The sequence below is a fragment of the Hydra viridissima genome, unplaced genomic scaffold, assembly GCF_058129835.1.
Source record: "Hydra viridissima isolate aposymbiotic clone 2 unplaced genomic scaffold, HvirCarnegie_v1 scaffold_80, whole genome shotgun sequence".
Lineage (NCBI taxonomy): Eukaryota > Metazoa > Cnidaria > Hydrozoa > Anthoathecata > Hydridae > Hydra > Hydra viridissima.
In genome coordinates, this window is record NW_028324354.1 from 43995 (window position 1) to 55005 (window position 11011).

The 11011-nt window shown below is 25.4% G+C and overlaps 2 protein-coding genes across 5 annotated transcripts; both read right to left on the reverse strand.

Annotated features, from left to right (window-relative positions):
- Positions 1 to 753: 753 nt before the first annotated feature.
- On the reverse strand, positions 754 to 7249 carry LOC149875978 (uncharacterized). 4 transcript variants are annotated; one of them, XM_090075939.1, is made up of 9 exons: positions 6831 to 7249; positions 6466 to 6725; positions 6203 to 6335; positions 5887 to 5912; positions 4912 to 5039; positions 1892 to 1935; positions 1787 to 1816; positions 1636 to 1694; positions 754 to 1246 (listed from the first exon to the last, which is right to left on the reverse strand). In XM_090075939.1, exons 1-9 carry the CDS (start codon positions 7111 to 7113, stop codon positions 950 to 952), a joined length of 1260 nt encoding a protein of 419 aa, XP_089932065.1. In that variant the 5' UTR covers positions 7114 to 7249; the 3' UTR covers positions 754 to 949. The 4 variants fall into 4 exon arrangements, 1 of the variants encoding a protein (XP_089932065.1); XR_016448968.1 differs by having other exon boundaries at positions 1232 to 1246; positions 4970 to 5039; XR_016448969.1 differs by lacking the exon at positions 5887 to 5912 and having other exon boundaries at positions 1161 to 1246.
- A 24-nt stretch (positions 7250 to 7273) lies between these two features.
- Positions 7274 to 10934, reverse strand: LOC149875979 (uncharacterized). Its single transcript, XM_090075940.1, has 7 exons — positions 10874 to 10934; positions 10507 to 10592; positions 10276 to 10403; positions 8359 to 8396; positions 8102 to 8161; positions 7870 to 7913; positions 7274 to 7593 (listed from the first exon to the last, which is right to left on the reverse strand). The coding sequence occupies exons 2-7, from the start codon at positions 10588 to 10590 to the stop codon at positions 7525 to 7527; spliced, it is 423 nt and encodes a 140-aa protein (XP_089932066.1). The 5' UTR covers positions 10591 to 10592; positions 10874 to 10934; the 3' UTR covers positions 7274 to 7524.
- Between the last annotated feature and the right edge of the window lie 77 nt (positions 10935 to 11011).

Sequence of the window (11011 nt, forward strand, 5' to 3'; positions counted from 1 at the left end):
TTGACAAAGTATAAACGATAAATTTCAACAGTTTAAATTTCGCTAGAAACTACTCTTTCTTTTTGCCCGCTTACTCATGATTTATGCAGTCATTCCTGCATTTGAGGTGTCCGTACCTTTTCCTTACTACTTTAGTTCATTCTGAAATATGATTATCAAGCATGTTTTACGAAGCAGGTGATTGGGTTCTTGTTGAAAACTACAGATGCATTAAATGAGGTTTATACAGTAGATTTCAAAAGTTTAGACGCACTCATTATTTTTAATAATAGAGTTAATTAAATCAATAAATTTAATTAAATCAATGAAGTAATCTGTGTACAGACTATTTAACAGAATTACAAGATCACGAAATCTTAATTCTTGTGTATTGGCTGCCCCAATTTCCAGACCTCAACCAGATTGAGTTGTTATGGGATTAACTGGATAGAAAGGTTTAAAAGGATGGTCCAACTTCTAGAAATGTGCTCTAAGACATTTTGAATGTCAGTTGGAAAAAAATTATGCCCAAAACCCTTAAAAAACTGTCGAAAATCTGCGTTGCAGTAATCAAAAACCGTGGAGAGTAATTAGACGAAGTCAAAATTAAATTTTTTAAAAATAATATTCCTTATAAATTTTAGTATATTTTACAAATTTTATATATATACCAATAAATATAAAAAAATTTTCCTAAAAAAAGTTGTGATTTTCTATATATTCAAAAATAATTTTACCCTGCTAGAAAATTTTGGCCGGTTGTTATGTAGAAGTATTTTTTTCTTTTAAAAGTGTCACGATAAATGAAGTTGCCTTTGTTACGCTATAAATTTTTAAATATATGGTGCCACTTTTAACAGGACACCATGTGATAATTAACTCTAATTATAAATTATACAAAGTATATAGATAATATTTTTATGATAAATATTTAAATGTGCTAAAAAATAAAAAAAGTGAAATGTCGTATTTATGAAGCGTACATCTGGTTTTCAGCATTATAAATACCACTTTCCAACCCATAAATAATATTTTCAGCATTTAAGTCAGGGCCTTTTAAAGAGTCTCTTTTAATAGCTTTATCATCAGTAACTATGGAGTTGTGTGACGCTTCAGTTTCATGCTCTAATTTATTGGGAATATTAAAATCAATGTCAACACCACCAATAGATTCAGTAGTGCTGCTGTCGGATTTAACGACGTCATTTTTCATACTTCCTTCTGAAGAAACGTAATATGGATTTATCTGCTCCATAGATTTCGCTATCTTAAAATGCAAATATGCTTCATTAATTTATCTTCACGAAATCGTTTCTTCACCAAAATCTAACTTTATTATAATCAAACACATTTTTAACACAATCTACTATGATTGGGTAGGTAGGCAGGTTTGTGTAGGTTTTAGGAAAAGTAGATAGGTAAATAGGTAGGTAGGTATACATGTATGCATGACATGGATGGAGGAGGGACGGAGGAGGGAGGGATGTAATCAGTGACAATAAAACGTAGGAAGTTAGATGTTAAATGAAAGATTTGTTTAGAATCAAGTCAAATACAATGATGAGAGATTCCTATTAAGACGAGGTGATTGAAAAATAAGCAACAGCTCTTTTTAAGTTTTAACATAAAAGTACATACTTTAATATAAATACTTACCGGTAATTTGTCTTTCACTTGAATATATTCATAATTACCGGATGGTATTTCTTTACGGCCTATGAGATAGATAACCAAAAGATAAATATCAAACATTCATAAGAGAAACTTTGTAATTTGCAAAAAAAGCAACAAGGAAATGTAAACCTACTATCTGGTTTAATGTATGAGTAAGCACCTTCTAAAATAAAAGTAGAAAATATATTTTAAATTTTAAACTAAAAAAGAAAACACAAAAAAAAAAAAAAATTTTTACCGTCATTTTCTTTTTTATCAAGATGAGAGGAAACAACTAATTGTCTATAATAAAAAGAAAAAAAAAAATTATATATATATATACATATATATATATATATATATATATATATATATATATATATATATATATATATATATATATATATATATATATATATATATATATATTATGTAATATAATATGATATGAGTGTGTGCTATACATATAAAAACACACACACACATAAACCCAACACAAATTTAATGTCCTCATTTCTTATGTTTTTTAAATTACTAAATACCATTAGCTCTTAGAACAAAATTGTAGCATATTCACAAATAATATTCATAACTGTATAATACTAAATACAACTGTTATTTCTCGGTTTTGTCAACTGGACATAAATGTAGTGTAATGTTTAAACGTAAATTTGTTCACTGAAATTTTCTTTGGCTTATTCTTTCTATGGTGGGAATACCACACAACAAAGTTAAAAAAAAGATTTAATTGATTTAAAATAGAGGTATTAATACCCCAATTATAGATTTAAACAGCAGTTGAAAGATTCTAATCAACGACCTGTCCTTGAGATAAACTGTAACTCAGTAACTCAAATAAATCTAACCCTAATCTTAACCCTAATCTTAACCCTAATCCGCACCTTAATTCTTATTTTTTAATTAGACTTATTTTATCTACATTTGATCTCCATATCCAATATTCCACTCTAGACAATTTAAATAAACTGAAGTAAACTCTTCTTAAATAAAATCAAGATAGTTTGTTATTTAAAAGGAAAAATTTTCAACAACAGAAAGTTCTATGAGTAAGTATGTGAAAGCATGAATGCTCTTAGCTTGTTTCAATTTGTTTCCAAACTTTGATCAACCATTTATGCTGTCTCAGATCCACGTTTGGATTAACCCAAGATACTTATCTGCATCAATTTAATGGTGCAAACTCTAATCAAGCCAGCAGTATTATCATTGTCAATGATGTTAATGCTGCTAGCTTGCATGAACTCATCAATGCTGCTAACTCTGACTAACTTGTTGAAGCACCTAGCTCATATGAAGTCATCAATGCCAGATGTTCAAAGTTCATAATTTATAAAAATGGCAAGCTTGAATCACCAAGTGGAAGCACAAGCCACAAATAAGGTTATGGCTGTTGATTGAATGCATGGAGGCAGTTACCTAATTAAATTGACATATTAAAGCAACTGGCTTCTAAAAAAACATCTTGAACAATCTTGATGCAGAAAACTGTGACATTAATTACAATAGTCTTTAAACTATGAATCCCTTAAGAATTGTAGCATTTCAGCACATACATTTGGATCAAAAGAGGCAAGTGTTTCAGGACAATAAACACGGAAGAAAAAGAAAAAGAAAAAGAAAATTAGAAGAAAATGAACAGCAAGGTGAAAGGCAAGTAATGATGATTTGTTGTATGCTACTAAAAAAGGTAAAACAGTTTCTACTTAAAAACCCAAAAAATCTGATTTTAACAAATGCAGATTCACTTGGGGCTCCATTGTCTGCTATGATGAGCAAGGCAAAATATGTCAGAATTATTTTTCATATTATTATGCAAAAAAAGAATTTTTGTGCAACCTTACTAATGAAAAAACTAATCAAAAGAAAGAATACTAGGTATGATACTCTGAATCTGAAGAAAAAGAAACAGAAAGCCATCATAATATATACTTTCAAATAATGATACTAAAAAATATTTGTCAGAGATTTTTTTCAAGACATTTTTATTTTTAATCAAACAAATTAGTTCTGGAAAAACTGGAACAAAGAAATTTGAAGCTTTTATGGCATCAGACAAACAAAAAAGATGGGCAGACTCAGATAAAATTTTGAGTGGTATTGTTCAACATATCTTAGCATGAAATAAATGTACAGACAACTGTATACATATGAAAGCTTTAACCAGTAAAATAGACAAATTTTTACTCAAAAACTCAATTCAAGAAAATCAAATCAAAAAAGGATCAATATTCTGCTTTTAAAGTTCACCACAGTGCAAATGAAAGCAAGAAGTTGACAAATAGAAAAAAATGACTGCTTATGACAACAAATTCTTTATTACACTTACCCATTGATCTGAAAACTGTGACACCACATGTTGGGGATACTCAGTTATACTACAAGAGAAAATTGATTGTTTATAATTTTAACCTGTTAGGGTTAGCATCAGATCAACGATTCTGTGACCTCTTGGATAAAGCAGTAAAACTGAATACTGAAATGTGTTTGTAACAAAGCTTTCAGCAGTCCAAATTTTGTCAAACAAATTATAAACTTGAAATTTATTGAATAGGTCGGTTACTTGTAAGCAGTCTCAATACATGCAACATTTCAATATCAGCTGCAAAAAAAAAAAAAAACCGTTGTTGCTTCTAGGAACAGGTATCAAACCCCATAGGAAAATGTTCCTCACTATCATCTGCTATGCATTTCAAAGTGCAGGAATTGACTTCCAGAACCAGATGCTTCTGAAGTGAATGATGATTCATAAAAAGTACACCAATACATACTACTTGATGGATACAACACAGTATCCAGTGTTAATGACAGTTTAGTATTATGATTCTTATTCTAGAGATTTCACAAAACAATTTTTAAATTTTTTACTTTTGTATTAAAATAGTCTAATATTTCCATAATCATTGTTGATTATTAACAATTATTATGAAATGTTATGTTTTTATGCAACTTTCTTAGGAACACAAATGTTACTTGTTTGCTTCTGTTAATATTTTGCTATAAATTTCATTCCTAACATTCATTTGGATTTAAGAATACATTTTGTGTTGTTAAATAAATAGAATTTAAGAAATCATAGTAGCCAAATATTCATCCAAAGTCTTCATATTACACTTAAAAATATTTTTAAAATGCTTTTGAAAATTGGAACTAGTTTTGCTCTAAATTTTGTTTTTTAGACATATTAGATATAAGTCAAATATGTACAGCATATACAATAAAGGAAATGTATAATGAGAAAGACAAAGATATAAATCATACTTAGTCTTTCTAGATCTGAATAGTCTGAAAGCAAATATTGCACCAATAAGAAGAGCACCTGTAAGGCTAATTCCAACAATGATTCCAGTAATTGATTTGCTTGAACTACTTGTTACTGCAGTTTTTGTCTAAATTAAATTTTTTATATAAGGTTTTGTATCTTTTTCATATCTAAATTCTTAAAGTTTTTAAGCAGGTAATCATTTTGTCTGTTCCCTGATTTTATATATTCATAAATTCATTAGCAAACTAAATAATACCTTGAGCTTCTAATATAAGATCTGTTTTAAAAGTTTAACAAAAAAAAAAGAAAAGAAAAGCGATAATATTGATTATAACATATTAACAATAATAATAATAAAAATAACTAATAATAATGTAATAATAATAGTAAGAATAATAATAATAATAATAATAATAATAATAATAATAATAATAATAATAATAATAATAATAATAATAATAATATAACAATAAATAATAATAATATTAACAATAATAATAATGATAAAAATAACTAATAATAATAATAATAATAATAATAATAATAATAATAATAATAATAATAATAATAATAATAATAATATAACAATAAATAATAATAATATTAACAATAATAATAATGATAAAAATAACTAATAATAATAATAATAATAATAATAATAATAATAATAATAATAATAATAATAATAATAATAATAATAATAATAACAATGATAATAATTATAATAATAATAATAATAATTATAATAATAATAATTACTATTATTATTGCTATTATTATTATTATTATTATTATTATTATTATTATTATTATTATCATTATTATTATTATTATTATTATTATTATTATTATTATTATTATTATTATTATTATTATTATTATTATTATTATTATTATTATTATTATTATTATTATTATTATTATTATTATTATCATATATAAAACATTTTAAGTAAACAACTTTAACTTACAGTTGTCTGTATTATAAGATCATTATCTGTATCAAAATAAAAAATTAATTAACGAAGTATTATCTAAAATAACTAGCCATTCTATTAATAAAAAACATTTAAAAGCTCTTTAAATAAACAAAAACAAGCATTTTTTCTGTATATAAAATTATATATAAAATTAGATATAAAAATAAGATATAGATATAAAAAATAATAATAAAAGCAGTACTTTTCTAGAAAAAAAAAGCTTATAAACCAATCAAAATATTTATGGTAAAAAAAGGTTTGGATTATAAATATTTACTTCTACTAAAGCAATATTAAAGGCTTATACCTAGAGTATAATTTCCAGCATATTTAAACATAATGCATGTATTCAAAACTGAGCCATTTTTATCCTCACAATCAATTGCAATTTTTATTACTCTCCCACTCATCATAGCAAGGTCGTTTAAAGAGGAATTTTTCTAAATTAAAGTATAAATTTTTAGTAATTTTGACTATTTGTAATTCTTAATTATAAAAGATTCATTTAAAATTCATTCTGTTAAATAGAACTATTAAATAAGTTTATTACTTTTAAAAAAAAAAACCTACTTGCAGACATTTAGAACTATTTTTTTCGCTTATTAAAAAATGTAAATTATTTTCATTTGTCCAAAGCAACTCTTCTGAACCGTTTAAACTGCTGTAAGTTAAAATATTATGAATGCTGCATGTATTGTAGCTTTGGTATATAAGAGAGTCATCAAAATAAACAGAACTAAACAACTTTTTACACGTGCCAATTTGAAATGTTTCCTCAGTAGCAGCTGGAATGATGCTTGCATTTACCTTATAAGCAAGGCACATCATTCCTAAAATGGAAGAGCTTGGTATAGTTCATTTGATTTTGCCTTTACAATAAAAAATCTTCACTGTAAAAAAAATCATTTGCTTTTTTAATGCAAAATTTTAATTACCATTTAAAGCTTTCACAGCATTATCATATGTCATACATCCGTGTTCGTATGATACAAAAGTCATGTTTTCAAAACATGAACAGAATGTGCAATCACTTCCTGATAAACATTGTCCATTGAGGTTTGTACAAAATAATTCCTGCTGATTTTTATTGGTAAAAGAATCCACTGATTTGTAGAAATAGTAAAAGTTATTACTCGTAGCTGCACGATTGATGGTGATCAATGAATGTATGAATGACACTATGTTGATAATAAAAATTACTGAAATACAGTATTGCATTATTTCTAAATAAAAATTTAACAACTACAATAATATGAAATTTTTCAAATACTTTATAAATGCTCTAAAATAAAAAATAAGTTAGTCACGAATTTAATATTAACATAAAGCTTTAAAATGACTTAACTCTTCAGTAAACAAGATGTGTTCAAAAATTTTTCAAGAGTTTAAAATAGACAATAAAGCAATTTTTATACAAAGGAAGTTATTATTTTACAAACTCTTAAATAAATTTACAATTGCAGGCTACAAGCCAGAAGATAAGCCTAAATAAAAGGATTATCATTTGTTTCCTTTAAAATAAAAATTTTGCAAAAAAAAAAAATTCTCTTGTTCAATTTGCATCATCGTAGAGAAATTGTGAATTACTACTTCTTATAAGACTAAGAGCTTAATGTATGTGCATCAAGTTCATTTTTCGAGTACTAAACTAGACTTCTCCAGACAAGGTACATGCTTTCTTTCCATTACTCCAACCACCTTTAAAACAATAAAAAATAACATAACTTATTGACTAGGTAAATATTAAAATGAAGCAATTTGCACAGTAGACTGCTTAATTATTTTATTAGTTATAGCACCTATATACAATCTCGTAAATGCAAATTTTTAGTAACTTGGTTGTTTGGAATTTTGAACTGAAAAATTTAATAGAAATTCAAATAAAAAAAAAGTTTCATCATTTCAAAAGATGATTATAACTTTGAATCATAAATTTTTGTAAACAGTTTTAGAAAACTAATGCTTCCTATTGACCTCATAACTTCCGCCAAGCAAGGTGGGCATTGAGGATAATTTTTCTAAATGAAAATTAAGTTACAAAAATATTTTATAAAAAAATTGACAATGAAAAAAAATTCAAAATATGAACAAAAAAAAAACAAATATCTAAAATTAAGCATTTAGGAAATATTTTTTTCTAACAATTGAAGAAAAAATGGAAAATAAAACGTTGTGCTAACATTTAGAATATTGCCTTAAAAAGTACCTGTATTTGTTAATTTATTTTGGTCATCTGCTGGAAATAGAGGTTCTTTATAAACATACCCTAAGAAAATAACAATATTCTAAATTTATTTCCTCTGAGTAGCTGATATGTTTTAAACTCAAGTTATTTTTACATACAATTACCATTAAATGTATAAGACAAAACAAACAGAATTAAGAAAAAACTTAATTCTTTTTTTTTTTTTTTTTTTTTTTTTTTGCTGATAAATCACTTTATTGTATGAATTAAACACTCACCTTTATGTTTTCTTAAAAATGAATCAGCTATCTGTTTCCTATAAAAGTAATTGACAGTTTCTTAAACTTTTAAATGAAGACTTCATTTTAAATGTAACATTCTAATAAAAGTAAACTATTAAATTAAGCCCTGAACTAATTGTTCTCACTCTCAGGACAATAGGTCAATCATTATTGAATTATGTTTTCAGTATTGTTTTTTTCTGTAATAAAACAAATATTATAATGAATTGCTGAACCTCAAAGTTAATAGTTGGTAAATTGACTTTAATGTATTGGTCATTCATTAATGACAGTAGCTGGCCGTCACTGCACACACTTTTTTAAATTATATTTTGATTTAAAATTTTACATAAATATGCAATACTATCTTATTATTAAGTTTGATAAACTTCAATTATTAAAACCCTAAGCTTTTTCTAAAATTAACTGTATGCAGCATATATTTTGTAATACTTAAAATTTTACCAATTTAAATTTCACATTTTTATAAATATTTCTGAGACAATCTACATGCCAGCTAGAAGATGTTTCTATTGTGCTATTATGAATGCTTTATCTCATTTACAATTTGGAAGCTGAAATTGATGTTTCTTTTAGAAGACCTTCAATCTTCTGTGCTATAATAGTCAAACCAAAATGAAAATAGCTTTCTCAATACTGTAATACAGTTCAATAAGGTTTGAGTGTTAAAATATAGTCTAGTAAATTTATGAAATGAGATATATATGCTGCTAATTTTAAAAAGCAGAAAGTTATAATGGCTTATATAATTTATTAATATAAAGTTGTAAGTAAAGCACTTTTCAAAAACTTTGTTTAATTCATATGAAGAGTTACAATCTTTCTTTGCATCAGGTTAAAGTCAATTTTTTTGTTAAAATAAACACTCAAATCATTTTGGCATACCCAGAAGTTTTTCCTAAAATCAATTGAGTTTTTAGTGCACACATCAAACAATACCCTAAATCTGAGATTCAAAGCATAAGAATATCTAACAATACTATTATGAAATGCCTTTTCATAAAAATAATTGATAACAATTCATTTCAATTTAACTTTTGAATTTTGATTTTTTTGTTTTTAAATAGAGGAATTTGTTTTTAAATGAATATTAAATAAAGATCCTACTTTTATGTGGAATGAGGTGTAAAGTTGTTGATGTAACTTTGAAAATGAGAACCTTTATAGTAAATTTTAATTTACATACTTTGGGCCACTATTTAAAACCCATTGTCTGAGAGTAATTAGAAAAAGCCAAATGCACATCAGAACTTATGGAAAGTCCTTATCTATCTTTTTTAACTGTTAATGTTTTAAAAATTGTTAAAAAATCTGTCATTGAAAATGATCTTTTACAAGTGAAAACAATATTTGCTTAATGTGTGTAAAAATTTTATGACATTCAAAATTTCATAACCTTTAATTATTTAAATTAATTAAAGTTTATGAAATGCCAGGAGATGCCAGAATTTTCACATTACAAGAAGGAGAGTATTCTAAATGAAAAATCAAAAAAAAAAAGTAGTTGCTTCAAAAAGGGTGCATGTTATGAAAACTAAAATAGTTAAAACCACTTTTTAAAATTAACTTTTACTGGGTAAAACAGTTTGAAATGAGGAATATTTTATACCTTTGTTTTCAAACATAACTTTCCAAACAAAAAATTAAAATTGGTCTTGTTCTTTTTTTAGTAACTTTTATTGGAAGCTTGAATACATGAGAAATGATTAAAAATTTGGAGAGGCATTATAGGAAGTTATCAATCCATGGTTTTTGCTTGACCATACAAAAACTATTACTTAAGAACTTGATTTCTGATAACATTTTTGCACTTTTACACACTTTTAAAAATAAATCAACTACTCTTACATAAGTAATAACACAATAACATAAAAAATAATTTAGCTGAAATACCTTTTAATTTGCTTAAACCTTCTTCTCTGAGAAATCAAAAAAACAACCAAAAATATCATAAATATACAACCAGCAGTTCCAGCTCCAATGTAGATCAAGATTCTATCATTAGTTTTTTCATATTCGACCTATAGAATTAAATTATGAGACAATGTAAGCTGAGCTTTAATAAAATGCTAACCTTGGAAAACAATGTAATTATAAGAATACAAATATAAAAAAATTTATAACCTTATTCCTCTGGCCTGGTGTACTTAATGAGAAATTAGAGACTTTTTTAAATGAAGGCTCAAGTGTTTTCTTTACAGCCAACATAACTGAAAAAAAAAAACATACTGTGTGAGGGTGCTATTGTCCATATTGTGAGCAAGTCTATTTATCTTTTTAAGTCAGTTTGCTGTTTATCAGTAACTATTTCTTATCTAGTTGTATTTGTGTATGCTCATAAACAGTTTGTGCATGGTAAACAATTCATATTATGGTAGACTTGTACACTTCTAATGCTGTGGATCAACATAAAGCTTTGGCAATTAAAATTTTTCATTCAAACAACAAAAAGAATCTCATAACTCAAAAAATGTGTAATATTTACACTTACTTTTTCTCTTCTTTTATAGCACTTAACATGTATTTTAATTTCTTTAATTAAATATATTCTTTAATGCTCTACAAATAATAGTAATACACAACCACATTCTATTCAAAAAAAACTTCTCCTAAAATCTTTGGAATACTT

What these genes read in the sequence shown, in the direction of transcription:
- LOC149875978 (XM_090075939.1), bottom strand. Translation starts at nt 7,113, where the DNA reads ATGCAATACTGTATTTCAGTAATTTTTATTATCAACATAGTGTCATTC. An exon ending in TGCTGGAAATTATACTCTAG is followed by an intron (nt 5,913 to 6,202) that starts GTATAAGCCTTT and finishes ATTTTGATACAG; the next exon opens with ATAATGATCTTATAATACAG. An exon ending in AAGTGAAAGACAAATTACCG is followed by an intron (nt 1,247 to 1,635) that starts GTAAGTATTTAT and finishes TTGCATTTTAAG; the next exon opens with ATAGCGAAATCTATGGAGCA.
- LOC149875979 (XM_090075940.1), bottom strand. Translation starts at nt 10,590, where the DNA reads ATGTTGGCTGTAAAGAAAACACTTGAGCCTTCATTTAAAAAAGTCTCT. An exon ending in AGGTTTAAGCAAATTAAAAG is followed by an intron (nt 8,397 to 10,275) that starts GTATTTCAGCTA and finishes TTACTTTTATAG; the next exon opens with GAAACAGATAGCTGATTCAT. An exon ending in AAATAAATTAACAAATACAG is followed by an intron (nt 7,914 to 8,101) that starts GTACTTTTTAAG and finishes ATTTTCATTTAG; the next exon opens with AAAAATTATCCTCAATGCCC.